Here is a 17660-nt window from a genome sequence, read left to right on the forward strand (position 1 = left end):
TGTGGGAGAAGCTGCTCTTGAAATACTACTTTTCAATTATTACTAGGAGGAGAAGGTGGGAAATGATTCAAAAATATTTGCAAGTCACATCAGAATACATTGATATATGTCAGGTTGGCTTAAACATTTTCCTCACACTTGGAATGCCAAGTGGGAAGTGTGATACTGGGAAGGAAATTGTGTAGGACGGAGCAGAAACTTGTAAAAAGGAATCAGGAAGGAGTCTGCAGGAGCTGGGCATTGCTGTGGTGGCTTTTTTCAAGGCTCAGGAAGTTTCCAGCCCGTGGCAGTGGCTCCCATCAGAGCCTCTGTGGAGGTCACTGAGGGCTGGCACAGTGGGGACGGGTCAGCGAGCGATGGGAAGGAGTGAAATGTCACCTCTGCTGCCACATGTCCTCATTTTCACAAGCTAAGCCTATTCCTTTCTGTCTTCAGCAAAGTCTTTTCACCCACAAGTGTCCTGGAAGCAAAACTCACCCACCCCTTAATCAGCCTCTGTTTTGTGAGGGCAGCACTGCTGTGAATTGCTGTCCCCACAGCTCTGTAGGATCCCTTGGAAGGGGAAGAGTCTTCAGCTCCCTAAAACAACACTTTACACCACTGACCCCTTGTTTTTCCCCAGGGTGACCTGACCAACCTCGTGCACGGCAGTCACTGCTCCAAGTACAGGCTGACGAGGATCCCGGGCACCAACGCCTTCGTGGGAATCGTCAACGAGACGTGCGACTCGCTGGCCTTCTGTGCCTGCAGCATGGTGGACAGGCTGTGCCTCAACTGCCACAGGTGACAGGCTGGGGGTGGGCTGGGACACGCCCTCCCTCTTCCTTGGTTTGGGCTTTATCAGAACAAAACCAGTTCTTGAGGTAATTCAGCGCAAAATCAGGGAAAATCAAAGGGTTGCTCTGCCTGTGCTCCCTGTGAGAGCTGCAGGGACTTGGGTGTCTGCTGGGTTGTCAGTGTTTAACCCAGGGGAGTTTGGGCAGGTAATGCTGAAGGACACTGAGTGATTCAGTGTCTCAGGGGCAGTAACCTGTGAGTGAGCCCCTTTCTTCTGGCATATGAATTCCCACGGTTTGCCATGGATTGGTGGCTTTTCACTGAGGGGATCCTGGAGGTTTTGCCCACACCATCCTGACGTGTTTGTGGCACTGCCAGGAAGGATCCTTACATCTAGATCTGAGGGATTGCCTGCTTTTGGAATTCCAGGGATGGGTAACAGAGGCTCTGTCATGATGTCACCCTCAGTCCTGGTGCAGGACAGAGCACTCCCTGTTCCTGGGGAAGGAGCAGAGTCTCCGGACAGCCTCTTCCATGGGAACTGCTGCTCCAGAGCTGCACTGGGGCTTAAAATATGGTGGTGTCTGAAGGGTTTTCCATGTGTTTCCTGCCTGCAGGATGGAACAGAACGAGTGTGAGTGTCCCTGTGAGTGCCCACTGGAGGTGAACGAGTGCACTGGGAACCTGACCAACGCCGAGAGCAGGTGAGAGGCAGGACACTGCAGGAGCAAATAAATCCCTGTTTGTCCTGCTGAGCTGCAGGGGACCTGATAGGCAGAATTTTTAGTACAATTAAACAGATGACGTGCAGTAGGTGAAGATTATTGTAATTGATTGTGCTTTGGGTGCTTGTGTAACACACAGCTTTACTCTTTGCTGCGATGCAGGAATCCGAGCTGTGAGGTGCATCAGGAGCCGATGACTTTCACGGCCATCGATCCCAGCCTGCAGGATGCACTCCCACAGTGCATCAACACCCAGTGCAACCAGAGGACAGAGAGTGGGTAAGGTGGCCTTCCCCACCCCTCAGAATACACTCTTGTGGAAATAATCCAATGGAAATAGTTCTTTCTTACGTGTTTTAAAGGAAAAAAATTAGGGGAAAAAAGTATAATGCCAGAATGAGGTTCTGCTCCTGGCATGGAGGGCTCATTTTTGCTCATAATGAGCAGTCTCCATTCTGACCAGACTTCCCAAATCCTTTCTTCCGTCTTCCAAAAGCTGCAGAGAAAGGCTGGAACTGCAGCCAGACTTCACCACACTGAGAAATGCCTTATTGGAGGAGTTACAAGTAGGATTCTCCCTTTGCTCAGGCTGAGTGATTCAGGAAAAAGCCAAAATAGACAGAGTTGGAAAATGGATGCTGGAAATGCAGCTTCCCTGTATAATTTCCCTTGTGGTACTTGAGCACTTCCATGGAATTTTTTCTGGCTAAACTCATGTACTTGAGGGTTTGCAGATGATTTTGGCCTCACTCTGTCTCGTGGTTCTAAAGCAGACTGAGCTTTGCAAAGGAGAGCTGTTGAACTGGAAAGTAACCGTGTCTTCTTTGGATCCTCCTGTGCAGGGATTGCTTTGGAGTGCTGGACTGCGAGTGGTGCATGGTGGACAGCGATGGGAAGACCCACCTGGACAAGTCCTACTGTGCCCCTCAGAAGGAATGTTTTGGTGGCATCGTGGGAGCCAAGAGTCCCTATGTGGATGACTTGGGAGCAATAGGTAACTCAGCCTTTCTGAGCAGGTGCTGCTTTGGCTGCTTGTGTTCCTGAACATGCAGGAGGTTCTGCACATAACGTTTGCCTCTTAGCCTGGTGCTAAATCAGCATAAGGAGTGTGCCAGGCAGGAAGGAGGTGGTGAACGTTACCTGTTGGAAAACCCTGATGTGGAGCTGAGTGTAACTCCACATTCCTGTCTTTTAAGATGCACCCTCTCTGAATTCCTTCTCCTATTCCCAGTGAGCGCAGTCACGCATCCAGAAATCCTTGCAGAGCCTCTCCATGTTCCATGTTGTTGATTTAACCCTTCCTGCAGAGCATTTACGGTGTTGTTCTCCCTCTGCTTTATCCCTTTTGCCTTAGGAGATGAAGTGATCACCCTGAACATGATCAAGAGTGCCCCGGTGGGCCCTGTGGCTGGAGGCATCATGGGCTGCATCATGGTGCTGGTGCTGGCCGTGTACGCGTACCGGCACCAGATCCACCGCCGCAGCCACCAGCACATGTCCCCGCTGGCCGCGCAGGGTGAGCTCAGCTCAGGGACTCAATAACAGCGTGGGGATGAAAAAACCCAACAAAACCCAAAGGAAAAGCAACCCCAAAGCTCTCCCCTCGGTTTTGTGGCAGCGCTTCCCCGGTTTTATTCCGGTTTGGAGCTGTGGGGAGCCGGGCCTGGCGCAGGGGCTGTGTCTTGCTGCCCTCTCCTGGGTACAGCCAGAGCTGCTGCTGCCCAGGGAGCCTGCCCAGACCCAGAGGGAGATAAGCTAAGCTTTGCCAGAGCTCAGCCACTAATCCCAGCTTTCTGCAGTTCGGCCCAGCAGATCCATCATGTGTTTATTTTGTGCAGCTGCTGGGAGTGACACACTTTTCACCCCCTTTTGCTTTGGGTTTGGGATGTGGCTTTTTTCACTTGTGTTTCCTGGTTCTGGTCCATGTGATGTTCATGGAATGTCTGTGCACAGAGGGACGAAACCACTGAAGCCTGAGAGGCAAAACTGTGCTGGGAGAAGGGATACTGGTAGAAAGATAAAGATCCAGAGGTGAGAACACCTCCCTGGAAGTGTTCCAGGCCAGGTTGGAGCAACCTGGGATAGTGGAAGGTGTCCCCTGCCCATGGCAAGGGTGGAACAAGATGGGCTTTAAGGCCCTCTCCAACCCAAATTAATTAATTTTGTGAATTTCAGTGTGATCAGAGCTAATTGCCTCTATATTTGGTCATCCCCCAGCTCTGTTTTAAATCAGTTCCTTCAGAACTTTAAAGTGAGTCCCTTTCAGGGGGAGGTGGGATGAGGCATTTTCCTGGTATCCCAGCCCCAAAGATGTTGGAAGAAGAGTGGCCCCAGCTCAGACCAGTAACACAAAGTGCTTCCACTCTCTTACTGGGGTGACAGCTGGCAGTAAGATGATGCAGAACTTCTCTCACCAGCTGTGTTTTTCTGTTTGTAACACTGTGTAGAAATGTCAGTGCGTATGTCCAACCTGGAAAACGATAGGGACGAGAGGGACGATGACAGCCATGAAGACAGAGGAATCAGTAAGTACCAAACCACTGTGCTGTGAAAAACTGTGAGATTAAATCAGCCATTTGGTTTTTAATACCCTAGATTCGAATATGTGAGGAGGCCCTGTGCTGATTAGCTGTAGAAAATGACAGAGCAATGTTTTAGTTCAAACATTCAGTGCACCTTCAGTCTCATGCTGAAAAATGATACTTTTCACTTTTAAAAGATAATTCTCCATTAGACGTGGAGGAGTTTTGCCCCTCACAACCCCTGTCATGAGCACTTCTGGAAATAGCTCTGATCAGCTTTAAAATGGCCACTGGGACAGCACAGGGTATGGAAAACTCTTCCCCTTGTTCAGCCTTGGAACGCAGAAGCCGAGGCTGGCAAGTATGGTCAGCAAACATGGCAGTAAATCTTCTTTGCATGGATTTGGGATGCCTTTAGTTCTTTGCCATCCAATAAAAATGGCACTTTGCATGATCCTGGTGTGCTGTAGGTTGAGCTGGTGCACCCAGACTCCAGGGGAGCTCCAGAGTCAGACCAAGTCCCTGGGCCCTCACTAATACAATACTCAAGATTTCAAGCTGTATCAGCACTCACAGATGGAGAAAAAGCATATCTGAGCTTCATGGCTTGCATCTACTGCTTCCCCATGTCCCTTTTTGTTCCCTTCGCAGTCAGCTTGCAGTGCTGCCGTGGGATCCTCGGCACTGGCACGGCCCAGGTTCCCCATTTAAACCCCAGCTCTGCTCCTCCTCTGTGGCTGGGCAGTGCCCTTTGAAGCAGAGGTGTTGGCTGGGCTGCAGGAGGCTGCTCCTGCTGCCGTGGGGCTCAGTGAGGCGCTGCTCTGAGGTTGGTTTTGTGTCTCGCAGTCAGCAACACGCGGTTCATCGCGGCGGTGATCGAGCGGCACGCGCACAGCCCCGAGCGCCGGCGCCGCTACTGGGGCCGCTCCGGCACCGAGAGCGACCACGGTGAGTCCTGGGCCCTGCGGTCCCTGTGAGGACTGGGGGACTCGTTTTCCTACAGGAATCTGGCTCCTTGTAGATAAGGTGGCCACAACTAAAGCCAAACAAAAAGCTTTTCCCCTTCTTGCGTTGCTGTTGGATAGTTCTGACTTGGTTTGTTCTGAGGGGAGACCTTGCTGGGGGTCCTCAGCATCGTCCTGAGGGGCAGCGCTGATCTCTGCTCCCTGTGACAGGGACAGCATCCAGGGAATGGCTGGAGCTGGGCCAGGGGAGGGTTGGGCTGGAGACCAGGAAAAGAGAATACTGGAGTGACAGGGGAATGGCTTCACACTGAAAGGGAGTAGGATAGATTAAATATTAGAAAGAAATTCTCTGTGAAGGGGGTGAGGCCCTGGCACAGGGTACCCAGAGCAGCTGTGGCTGCCCCTAGATCCCTGGCAGTGTCCCAGGCCAGGTTGGGCAGGGCTTGGAGCAGCCTGGGACAGTGGAAGGTGTCCCTGCCTATGGCAGGGGTAGAATGGGATCATCTTTAATGTCCCTTCCAACCCAAGCCATTGTGGGATTCTGTGATCTTCCAGCACCTTTAAGCAAATGCTGGTCCCCATTAGGCTCAGGGGGTTGGGATGTGTCTCCCCTGCCCTGAGACTAAATCTCCTTAAATCTGGAAAGCTGCTAGAAGGATGTAATGCTGTTGACTCATGAGGAGGCTTAATTTATTAGGAAATGAAGAGGAGGAGGGCTAGACAAGGCAGTCTGCAAGCTGTTAGCTCTGCAAGGCTGGGGACCTTACAGCAGACCTGGCCCAGCACTAAGGCACTGGTTGCACTAATGGAATTGGGACAGGAAACCCAAAGGCCAAGGCCTTGGAATGTGGATGAACAGATGTCTCCTAGACAATCTTGCTCTAGGAGGAATTACCCTGGATTTGGGGTGAGATTACCTGTGCTGAGGCAGATTTGCCAGATTAATGCTCCCTCTGCTCCTTTTCTTGCAGTCCCAGCAAATCCTTCCCATCTTTTAGTCATCCTGGGTTAGCAGGGGAGATGTCTACCTCCATCTGGAATGTGCACTGCTATTTTTAGTTTCTGTAATTCCATCTTCTTCAAAGGGCTGCCCAGGCTTCTTCCCCAATTCCTCCATGCCAGCTCCAAGCTGTGACTCAGAGCATGGGAAATGGGAGGCAGCTCTGGGGACTCAGCTGCTGTTTTTACCACCCTCCTTTTAGGTGTCTCCAGCTGAAAACCTGACCGAGATGCTCAGGAGCACCAGTGCTTCCTCAGCCTTTAGGCCTTGTTTTTTGAGAAGGATTTATTTTCCAATTAAAGCAAGATCTTTTTCCTTTCACATTTCATTTGGTTTGGCATTTAGAATGCTGAGGTGGAGTTGTTTGCCCTGCAGCCTGGTCTGAGTGGGAACAGCTGGTTTGGATAAATCCAAATGTCCCAGGAACTGGAGCACCTGCTTCCAAGGCAAGGGACAAAACATCTCCAAGGGATCTGTTAGGAGATGGATTCCTCACTGGGAAGGCAAGGGCTGCTAGCTGGCTTCCCAGTGACACCATTTCTGTAGGATATCCCAGGGAATGTGATGTCTCATCACTCCTGATCTGGATCTTAACTCCCCAGACTCCAGTAGCAGATATTTCAGCCAAAAGAGAGCCTTGAGCTAATTGCTCCATGTGTGTGAGCTCAGTGGAAGTGTCAGTACCCTCTGGTAACTGGAGCTGCTGTGTGAAACCCTTCCCAGGTGCATCCCATGGATTTTGTTAACTGTGGGAAGCTCACCAGCATTAAACACACATGCTTGGGTTTTGCAAACAGGTGCTCTCATCCTTTGAAAAATAAAATACAGCATGGTGATTGTGAAGAAATTTTGCTGCTTCCAGATACAATAACTGGGAATCCTTCCCAGAAAGATGTAGGTGGTAGGAATAGAGGTACCAGAAGTGGATCCCACCTATTTACTGTCTAAAAATCCAGGTTTATATCTTAACAGATATTTTGGGGGTGGTATTTTTTATGTTTTGGTTTGAAATCAATGCCAGCAATTCCATTGTTACAAACTGTTGAACACGTGGGTGTTGTTACTCCTTGGGGAGGCACAAACCACAGGTCCCCAGGGGTGGTGGCAGGGAAAAGGATCCATTACGGACGTACAGGAGAGGATGAGTTTGTTGGGTTTTTATTCTGTTAATTAAAGAAAATTGTTCTACACCCTCTCGAAGCACCCTATGTGTGATTCCATGAAGGGTGCCCAGCCAGCCCTGGGAATTCTGAGCATCCAGCCTCACTGCTGCTGTTTATTCCCCAGGCTACAGCACCATGAGCCCTCAGGAGGACAGCGAGAACCCCCCATGCAATAACGACCCGCTCTCGGCCGGCGTGGACGTGGGCACCCACGACGAGGACCTGGAGCTGGACACGCCGCCGCAGACGGCCGCGCTGCTGAGCCACAAGTTCCACCACTACCGGCTGCACCACCCCACCCTGCACCACAGCCACCACCTGCAGGCCGCTGTCACCGTGCACACCGTGGATGCTGAGTGCTGAGGGACAGCACAGCCAGCACCTGGGCACTGCTGGCACTGAGGACAGCACAGCCAGCACCTGGGCACTGCTGGCACTGAGGACAGCACAGCCAGCACCTGGGCACTGCTGGCACTGAGGACAGCACAGCCAGCACCTGGGCACTGCTGGCACTGAGGATGCCACAGCCACCACCTGGGCACTGCTGGCACTGAGGACAGCACAGCCAGCACCTGGGCACTGCTGGCACTGAGGATGCCACAGCCACCACCTGGGCACTGCTGGCACTGAGGACAGCACAGCCAGCACCTGGGCACTGCTGGCACTGAGGATGCCACAGCCACAACCTGCAGTTTGTGGCACTGAGGACATCACAGCCACTACCTGGGCACTGCTGGCACTGAGGACACCACAGCCACCACCTGCAGGTTGTGGCACTGAGGACATCACAGCCACCACCTGTGCACTGCTGGCACTGAGGACATCACAGCCACTACCTGGGCACTGCTGGCACTGAGGACACCACAGCCACCACCTGCAGGTTGTGGCACCGTGCACACCGTGGATGCTGAGTGCTGAGGACACCACAGCCACCACCTGCAGGTTGTGGCACTGAGGACATCACAGCCACCACCTGGGCACTGCTGGCACTGAGGACACCACAGCCACCACCTGCAGGTTGTGGCACCGTGCACGCCGTGGATGCTGAGTGCTGAGGACACCACAGCCACCACCTGCAGGTTGTGGCACTGAGGACATCACAGCCACCACCTGGGCACTGCTGGCACTGAGGACACCACAGCCACCACCTGCAGGTTGTGGCACTGAGGACACAACAGCCACCCCTGCAGGCCGCTGTCACCGTGCACACTGTGGATGCTGAGTGCTGAGGGACACCACAGCCACCACCTGGGCACTGCTGGCACTGAGGATGCCACAGCCACCACCTGGGCACTGCTGGCACTGAGGACACCACAGCCACCACTCTGGAGCAACGGGGACTATGCTGCTCCCCAGGGACAACCTCACGGGCTTCCCCACCAAACTGAGGCATCGGAGCTTTGCATTTTTACAAATGTAAGGTTGGCTCTGGCCTGGAAACGTGCTTGATGAATGGACCTGCCAAAACACGGAGACAGATGGAGCAGGAGGCACGTTAGACCTCCAGGAACAGGGATGGGAGTTTATCCAGCAGCTGGAGTTTGGAGCCCTGTTGTGCTGAGCCAAGAGGAGGGAGAGAGTGTAAAGAGCCAGAGATGATTTGGTTTCCTTAACTGGAAGAGCAGGAATCTGCAGCTGGAGAGTCCAGAAGTGCCAGCCAGAGCAGGGGAAGGCTGCTGGCTTCTCTGCAGGTGGAAAGCTCCCTGCTCCCACAATGCTGTGCAGGACCTGGGACAATGCATCTCAAGATTTTTAAGTAAAGGATTATTTTTCTACTATTTATTGAACTTGAAACTTTGGGGGGAGGGAGGGGAGAAAACCTGTTAGCGATTCTCAACAAGTACCACGTGCATTCTGTGCTGGGAAGTGGTTCTTCCTGGGAAAACAGCTGTTCTTTAGGAGCTGACCTTCATCCAGTGCCCCACTCTGCAAAGGGAAAATGAAGAAGCCCTCTCTGCCTCGGTGTTTACATTAGAATTGCTTTCTTTTCCACACTTGTTTCCTGTAAATATTACAGCCTGATTTCTATTCCAGTATTGTCTTCCTATTTGCAGAGGAGAAATCCTGTACTCTGTTACTAAAATTCTGCCCAGAAGCCTCTCCATCTTTATCTCTTCACTCATCCTTAAAGGATTCCTGTGTGGAAGTAATAAAGAATTTCTTTAGCATTAGTTACCAGATAATCCCATACAGATGGAATCTGTGCCATTCTTCTGTTTCCTTAGACCACAAGTAGGGATAAACCAGTGTTTTGTAAAACTTGGGTTACTGTGGAAGAAACCTTGAAACCATAATGAGAAGCTGCTGCTGTTTGTCTGGAATTTTAACCTTGCTTGGTAACTCAAACAAAGATTAATCAATGTCTACAATGCAGGGCATCATAATTATCAATTAGTTTTAAATCACAGTGTTGTATTTTAGATTCACATTTTGTGATTACAATGGTATCAAGCCGTTCTTGCACTGTGCATATGATAAACATCCATTTATATGTAGGGGTTTTTTTTAAAAAAAATCACTTGTTTTAATTAATATGGTACTTAATACTGTATTATGTAAAAAATTGGTTCTTAAACAGTACAGTAAAATAACTATATGTGTGATACCAGGATACCCCTTTATACTATGTATAAAATTCAAATCTCTAGTGAAATAAACTGTATATAAGTATAGATCTGTGGGGAAGTGGCTGCACTGAAAAGATTCTGCCTCAGTTTGCTTCTCTGGCTGAACAGGACTGAAAATTCACTCCAGTTCCTATGGTTTTATCAACAGCCTTGAGAGATCTAAACTTAAATGTAAATGACAGTATTGATATAAGTTCTAAGGCCTTTTTTTAGCTTGTTGGTCATTATTTGGGAAGTGACATTTCTGGAAGTGGTCAGCCACTGCTTGGAGTCACCAAATCCAATAATTTCAGGGGTTTATGCTCCTGATCCTCTCCTGAAACCTCAGTGGCTCTGGACTTGCTGTTGTGCTGTGTTTGAGCAGGATTAGGTGGAGGCTTTTTGCTGACCAGGCACTGCAGGAATCCACTGAGCCTCTGCTTTGTGCTCTCAGAGCTCTGCAGCTGATGCCCTGGGTATCAGCCTTGATTCATTTCCAGTTTGGAATCCAAAGTTACGCTGGTGCTTGGAATACCCTGGGACAAACCATTTTTGATAAAATGTATCAGAAATATCCTTAATAACCACATACATTGGAAAATGTCATCATGTTGATTACTTGAGCTACAGTGTTATTTCAGGGGAGAGGTTTTTTGGTGGTTCTTCAGCTTCCATGCCAGCAGAAGGTGCTTGCAGGGTTCTGTTGCAGCTCTGCCAGGAGCACAGCAGCTTCCAGAACCTTGGAACAGCTCTTGGAAGTCCCAGCAGTCAAACCCTTTTTGCTTTTGCCTTAAAAGCTTTTCAGGAGCTTCTCCTCGCTGCTGCTTCATCATTTTTTTTCTGGGACATACAGACTGTTCTTGATTTGAGGGGTCTGCATAGCCCTGCTTAACTTGAAGTGATGGCAAGAGCCCGAGCACTTGCTGGTGAAAAGTAATTACAGAAAAAAACCTCTGATTTGCAGGTGTGCCAAATCCCAGCTTCCAGTGCTGACACTGACCTTGTCCCAGCAGGAATAAATGGGATGCTGGGAAAGATAACACTGCTGATAATGGATGTGATTGGGGTTTATAAGGAGCTGCATGAGACCTCTTCATTTTTATTGCCTGTGTACTGCCATGGCCTTCCCTCCCCATCATTATTTTACTGTGTTGACTGAGCAGCAAGATCATAAAAGGAGCAGTTATACCCCGGATCGTCCTTCCCTAAACTGATAAGACTTTATGGCCATTAATTATCCACTTCTTTCATTTTTTCATCATAGTTGCATTAATTTCCTGCAGGTTTTCTTTCGTTCTCCCAACAAAAAAAGGTTTTTGAAAATGAAAATGAGCATTGCCTTTAGTTTGTGTTCAGTAATGTTAAATTGACTCGATGCTTGGAGTAGTTGAGATCTGCCAAGTGTATGGATTTTTCCTATATCCAAGGAACCATGGAGAAGCGTTTCTATGGGCAGAATATATTGATTGAAAATGCATTAAGATTATTTTTAAAAATTTATTTATGCTATTGCCTGGCTAAAAAGTGTGATTTGCAAAGACAAGCCTGGTACAATTTGCCCATGAACATTTTTATAAGGCCACTTCAGCCATGAAATATTATCTTTATCCTTGCCCTTGGCAAGGGCAGAGAGGATGGATGGGAATTCAGGAGACGTTCACATGCAGCAGGACTTGTGACTATAACTGGGCAAAGGGAGATCTCTCAAAGGCTTTATTCTGTGAAGTGACCCAGAAATGGGCAAGAGGACAGAAAGTGGATTTGTCAGAGGAAAAACTCTGGGAGTAAGCTGGCAGCAAATATGGAAAAGGGAATAAAAAATAGGATGCAAAAGTCCTGGATCTGAGAGAGTGCAGGTAATCCAAAAGGCTGTTAGTGAGTTCCAAGATTAATTTGCAGCGTTCCAGCTCTTGGCTGCCCATTTCAGTTGTTTGTAAAAGAGATTCCCAGCTATGGCTGGGATTTTCAAAGGAGCCTGCACTGGGCTGTCAGTGATGTTTGGAATATTAATTCCTGCAGCAGTCAACTCGGGAACCATTGGATTGTTCTGCTGTACAAACCCCCCTGTGCCAGGGAGCCTAAGTGGGAAAAAGGAACTTCAGTGCCATGGAATATTTCATATTCCTGACTGGCAGCCCTGGGGCTGATGAGAGGTGATGATTTTGTGCTTTGTGCTCTGAGCTGAGCACGGAAGGACCTTGGCCCAGAAGAGCCAGCGTTCCTGGAGCCAAGGCTGCAGTGGAATTTGGACACTCCAGTCCAAGAGTGAAGTTCTCTGAGCCCTGCCTCGTTAGTGAGGTGCCAGACACAGCTGGGGTGAGGGCCAGCCCTTGCTCAGAAGAACTGCTGGTTCCTCCTCAGGAGAAGGTCGATATCCCTTTGGAACAGCAACGCTGTGAGCAGAGGAGCGGGAATGTGATGGCAGAGGCAGAACATGTCTTGGATCTGGAGGTTTTCTTCAGCTCACACAGAGGCCTCTTCTAAATCCTGAGGAAAAAATGATCCCTGGGCTGGTTTCCATGCTGGGAGCAGTGGCTGGGGCTGCCCTGGGAAGGAGCAATCCTGGTTTGCTCTCATTTGTTGTTGGTTTTGGAGCTGGCACTGGCAAATCCACCAGTTCAGCACTGCCTGAGCAAGTGCCCTCTGCTGGGATTGCCTCTCTTGGGACAACAGCAGTGACAGCAGGGAAGGGAATCTCTTGGCCAAGGGCACAGGGCAGAAGGAATCTTTCCTCCCCACCTTCACCTGGCACTGGAACAACTCCATGGATAAAGGGAACAGCCTCCCAAACTGCCAAGTCAGTATTTTTCACAGGCATTTTGCAGGGAAAATGTGCAGGAAGGTGTTGGCAGCCAAGGTCCTGACAAAACTGGTGGCTTTCCTTAAATCCAGTCGATCCATCAGACTGCCAAGGATTTCCACTTCAGCCAACACTGATGGATTCTTCCAATTTTAAAACCCTTCCACTGCACTTGGAGGTAATGAAGTTGGGCAGACACCCCAAGATGGGCTGGCAGCAGCAACAGGAAACTGGGAATGCAGTCAGAGAGTTTAATATCCTTCTTTTCACTTCTCCAGCATTCTGACACTTCCATGAAGTTGCTCCCAATATCCATTCTCTTGGTATAACATATGCAAATCACATGCAAGCTTAAAGGTTGAGTAATTAACATGATCTAATGGCTGCAAAATAATAGTAATAACTCCTTAATAATGGGTTTATTTCTATTGCAGCTGGATCAAGAAGTTCTCCATAAACAAAGCAAAAAACCTCAGCCAAGAAACCTGGAAAACAGGAAGGGGATGGATTTTTTTCACTCTCCATGAACATGGAGAAGTCAGGCACAGCATGTTGGGTGACAGTTCCTATGGAAACCTCTTTATAACTGAATGGCAGAACATTTGAAAGCTTCATAAACTTCTTGGGAATGTTTCTCTTGCCTTACCTCCTTTAGGCCAGTTTTCCATATTGAACAAGTTTTTGCCATGTGTAACAAGTTACAGCGTTTTTAAGAACAAAATATTGTGGGGGTGTTGGAAATTCCAGCCTCTGCTGGCAGGGAGAAACCATGGACTGGTTTATCTTATCCAAACAAATTGCTGGTCCCATGCCTGCACCCTCCCAGAACATCCCAGCTCCTCAGTTAATCCCAGCAGATTTCCTCCTGATTTATAATTAGCAGGATCTAAGGAGCAGTAATTGAGATGTATGGATTTACCCTGTGGAATGCTTTTACACCCAACATTATGATTTCCCTATTTTTTGGTGGGAAATGATTTTATAATTCCCTGAGAATTATCACTATCAGTTTCCACTTCCTAGAAAATTGGTCTTTTTAGGGAATCTTGAGACAGAATGATTTGGAATTCCCATTTGCAGCACATTCATGAGCTGGCCAATAAAAATACTCCTGGTAGGAATGTGGGGCTGGATCTGCTTTTGCCAGGAATCCAAGGAACATTTGGATGTTTTTTAATACTAAAATTGCCAAAATGCACATGGTGCCAATAAGTAATGACTAAATTTGAAGCTGAATGAGGAAAAATAAAGCCTGTGTGGGAAGAATGGTGATTTAAAGCACGGAGGGCATTGATTCAGGAGGTGTTGCAGATGTTCCCCTGTGAATATCTGGGCCATTTATTGAGGAGAATTGTAGTTGCTTGATCTTACTTTCCTTTGTTCTCAGTTATTATTCAAGAACTTGGCTTTGCTTTGTGGTGTTTATTTTAATATTTACTCCTTTTTTTTTGCTGCCTTTAAACACAACCACACAGATCTAATGATGCACGGGGCAACAAAGGTTTGAAATTCTACTGCAGAGACCACAGGTCCCAAAATAGCCCATTACAGCACAGCCCAGTAACGATTTCCTTGGAGGAGTTACTCACTGTGTAAGTTATAGCTCTGAACTCTCCCACCTTTTTGCTATTTATTTGCAGGACACTGAGTTAAAGACTGGAACCAAGGAGAAGCTGCTAACCAGGCTGATCCTGAGATAATCCATCATTCCTAAACTCAGGAGCAGGGTTACAGCAAATTCACAGCCAGCAGGTTCCACTTAAAATGTTTGGCGAAGAGTTTTTGTGCCTGGGTGGAAGAACAGGAGTAAAGAAACATCCCAAGTTTGGGCATGTAATGGAGTGGTGCATGGATAATGCCAAAAGTATAGGAATTTGTAGGAAAAAACAGGATAAAGGAACTCCTTTTGGCACCTCTGGTGTATTTTGGATGCAATGTGTATTTGTGAGGTGATCATCACCAAACTAATTATTGGAGTTGAAAACTAAATCTGCATCTTTTGGATTCAAAATCTCAGTGTCTTAATCAAACAAAAGGAGCAGCTGGAGCAGGAACAGTGAGAACAGCAGGGACAAAAGGGAATGGTACTGTTGATGTGTTGACATAGAGTGGTGATGGGAATCCGTGATTTTATGGAATATGCAGCAACTGATGGGTTCCACATCCCCCCTGCAGGAAACATTTGTTTAATTTCTCTTTCATTAAGCAATCACTTACCTAAAGAGCTCACAGATACATTCCCAACGTCTCAAATACCTGGGAATATCAGGTGGGTCTTGCATCCAGCAGATGTTCTCAGTCTTGGCTTTCATTTTATCTGCACAGATCCGAACTTGTTTGTACTTTTGAATGTAGAATCACAGGAAATCCCAGAATCCTGGACTGGTTTGGGTTGGAAGGGACCTTGGACACCCTTCACCCTCCCAGCCTGGACAATTACACCTGACTGCACCTGTAATTCCAAAAGAATGTTTGTGACACAATTCTAATTCACACTCATTCCATAAAAATGATAAAATAGATATGGCTGGTAGGGCTTCAAAGCTGCAGAAACACAGGGAAATTAATCTTTTTAGGAGAGCTGCAAATGCAACTGCTGTGGTTGGTACATTACTCTTAATTAGCAAGGAGTTTAGTGAACTAAATTAAATTAGTACAAGGTGGTTTATCAGGGCAGCAGCACAACTGAAGTTACACTTGAGGTTACACTGGACTGTTCTATTATTTTTCTATTATTTTTTAATAATGCTTTTTGCTTTTGCAGCAATATTGAAACCCAGTGAAAGTGTTTTAGCAAACTGGAGAGTGCTTAGATCAAAGCATAAACGTGGAGGGGTTTGCTTTGGAAGCTCCAGAAAAGGAGTCTGAGTAAAGTCATACAAATATTTCATGGAGAAGGATGGACTGCACTCAACAGGAGGAAATTCCTTAAGGAAATACCTTTATGCCTTGCCTCAGCATCCTCTTCCTCCTAGGACAGCTCTTTTTTTGGGAGACTGTTAGCACCTGGACATGAACACTGAGGGGGGGAAAAGATGAACACTTTGACCTACAAAATACAATCTTTTAAATATCTATCCCTAACCAAGAAAAAACTTCCTATTTCTCTGATATTTTATATATTCTCTGAATAGATTCCTATTTTCTAGAGCTTCTCTGGAACTATTTACTGTGGGAATTTTGTTTGTGCCATCAAACTGCTCCTTTCTGAACTAATTCAGCAGTGCACTTTAAATTTGAACGACTTAAATTCAGGACACCTGCAGCCCATCAGAAAAGACCCAAAAAAGGCAATTTTTGAGGAGGTAAGGGCAGTAGGTAGGATTAATGAGCAGTGGTTACAGGTGAAGTAGTGTCCATCTTCAGACTGGAAAATTAATGGTAAAGTTAATTACTCTGCTTGAATTCCTTCATTAGCATCACTGAATTTTATGATGTTTGAGCAGATCTGTAATTTCATCTGTAATAGCCTAATCTGGTGATTACTTTTGAGGAGATATTATGTGTTTCAGTATTCTTAGGAGAAAAGTGTTCCTTTTTCATGATCCCAGAATAATTTACATCCCATAATCGATGAACCCTTCACACCTCTCATTTCCAATTATTTTATTTATTAAAAATAGTGTAAATATTGAAAAAGTAGGAAGATTACCTCTTTGAGAAAACATTAGGGAAAAGGAAGCCCTTGAACAGAAGCTTGTCAGCTGTCAGTTTTTAAAATAATAAATGACAAAGTACTTTGATTATTGTAGTTTTAAAATTAATTTTAGAAGTAACAAAAATCCAAGATACTTTGTACTCTTGTTTTAGTTTGGGCTAAAGCAATTTCTAAAATCATTTATTTGGTGGAGTTTTAAAATATGTAACTGGTAATTAAAAAGGCACCTAAAACCTAGTCAAGAATTATCCATCAGAATTAGATTTTCCTGATAAGAATTTAATCACATACACCCAATTTAACTCCAAGTGTTCTTCAAATTTCCTTTTAAAGATTATTATGTTTCAGGTCTGGGTTTTCTTTTGCCTGTTCTTTGTGGTTGGCCTTGTGTCTAAAAATGGCTACAAATATTTAAATTATTCTTCACTCATTTATAGCAATGATGACAACGTTAAGAGCTAAATTTACTGTGTTGTAAATGACATTGCAAGGAACTATGCTAGAGGAGAAATGGATTTTCCGAGAGGACAACCTCTTTTATTTTTTAAAGTGGGTGTTGACTGAGCGAAATGTTTTTATGGACAGAGACTTCGTGGAAGTGGAAATGTATTTTGTATTGATTCCCTGGAATACTGTCCTTCTGTTGTGAGGTTGGGCTCTTTTTTATGGCAGGTCACAGCCCTGTGCCCATCCCCCACGTCACCAGTGCAGCACCCAGGTGCTGTTTTACCCATTTTCATGGATTTTGATTAGTTTGCCACATTTCTGATGAGGAATAAAATGAGGACAAGATCATCCTGGGGCATTGTGCCTGCTGACCTCCAGTGGAGTTCTTGGGTCCACTTGGGATTAAAGGTTGGACTTGATGACCTCAGAGGTCTTCTCCAGCCTAATTCAGTCTGTGGGATTTGCTTTATTTTGTTGCTGTTCTGTATTTCGGTCTCTCTGGGTGGATCTGTATCCAGGGAAGGTGGCAATGATGGGGATTTGGGGAATGATTCCTGCTGCAGGAGGTGACCCTCTCCCAGTGAGGGAGAGGGACAGTGCCTTGGCCATGGCCTCCATCAGGATGGATCCTGGGGCAATTCCCCTCACAACAGAGCCACAGCTCTCCTCCAGAGCACTCAAATCCTTCCCAAAAATCTCTCTGGAGATGCATTATTGTGGGGATGAAGTGAGAAGGGCTTGAGAGTGCTCGTGGACAACAAGCTGTCCCTGAGCCAGAAGAGTGTCCTGGGGGACAAGAGGCCAATGGGATCTTCAGAAGAGCATTCCCAGCAGGTCAGGGAGGGATCCTGCCCCTGTGCCCAGCCCTGGGGCACCTCTGGGGTGCCGTGTCCAGCTCTGGCTCCTCAGCCCAGCAGGCCCAGGGAGCTCCTGGAGCGGGGCCGGCGGAGGCTGCGCAGCTGAGGAAGGGCCTGGAGCAGCTCCGTGCCCAGCACAG

At 47.4% G+C, this 17660-nt stretch overlaps 2 protein-coding genes across 2 annotated transcripts in view; both read left to right on the top strand.

Annotated features, from left to right (window-relative positions):
* CACHD1 (cache domain containing 1) overlaps window positions 1-9344 on the top strand; it is an 89700-nt gene extending 80356 nt beyond the window's left edge. The window contains exons 20-27 of the mRNA XM_069023615.1: window positions 623-783; window positions 1395-1481; window positions 1665-1781; window positions 2345-2496; window positions 2857-3018; window positions 3950-4027; window positions 4871-4972; window positions 7277-9344. Of these exons, the coding sequence (XP_068879716.1) occupies window positions 623-783; window positions 1395-1481; window positions 1665-1781; window positions 2345-2496; window positions 2857-3018; window positions 3950-4027; window positions 4871-4972; window positions 7277-7515 (1098 nt within the window). The 3' untranslated portion in view covers window positions 7516-9344. The remainder of the gene's footprint in view (window positions 1-622; window positions 784-1394; window positions 1482-1664; window positions 1782-2344; window positions 2497-2856; window positions 3019-3949; window positions 4028-4870; window positions 4973-7276) is intronic.
* A 6528-nt stretch (window positions 9345-15872) lies between these two features.
* The window catches only part of RAVER2 (ribonucleoprotein, PTB binding 2), a 30555-nt gene continuing 28767 nt past the window's right edge, over window positions 15873-17660 (top strand). Inside the window, exon 1 of the mRNA XM_069023626.1 lies at window positions 15873-15939. Within this exon, the coding sequence (XP_068879727.1) occupies window positions 15937-15939 (3 nt within the window). The 5' untranslated portion in view covers window positions 15873-15936. The remainder of the gene's footprint in view (window positions 15940-17660) is intronic.

Source organism: Aphelocoma coerulescens, chromosome 8 (genome assembly GCF_041296385.1).
Source record: "Aphelocoma coerulescens isolate FSJ_1873_10779 chromosome 8, UR_Acoe_1.0, whole genome shotgun sequence".
NCBI lineage: Eukaryota > Metazoa > Chordata > Aves > Passeriformes > Corvidae > Aphelocoma > Aphelocoma coerulescens.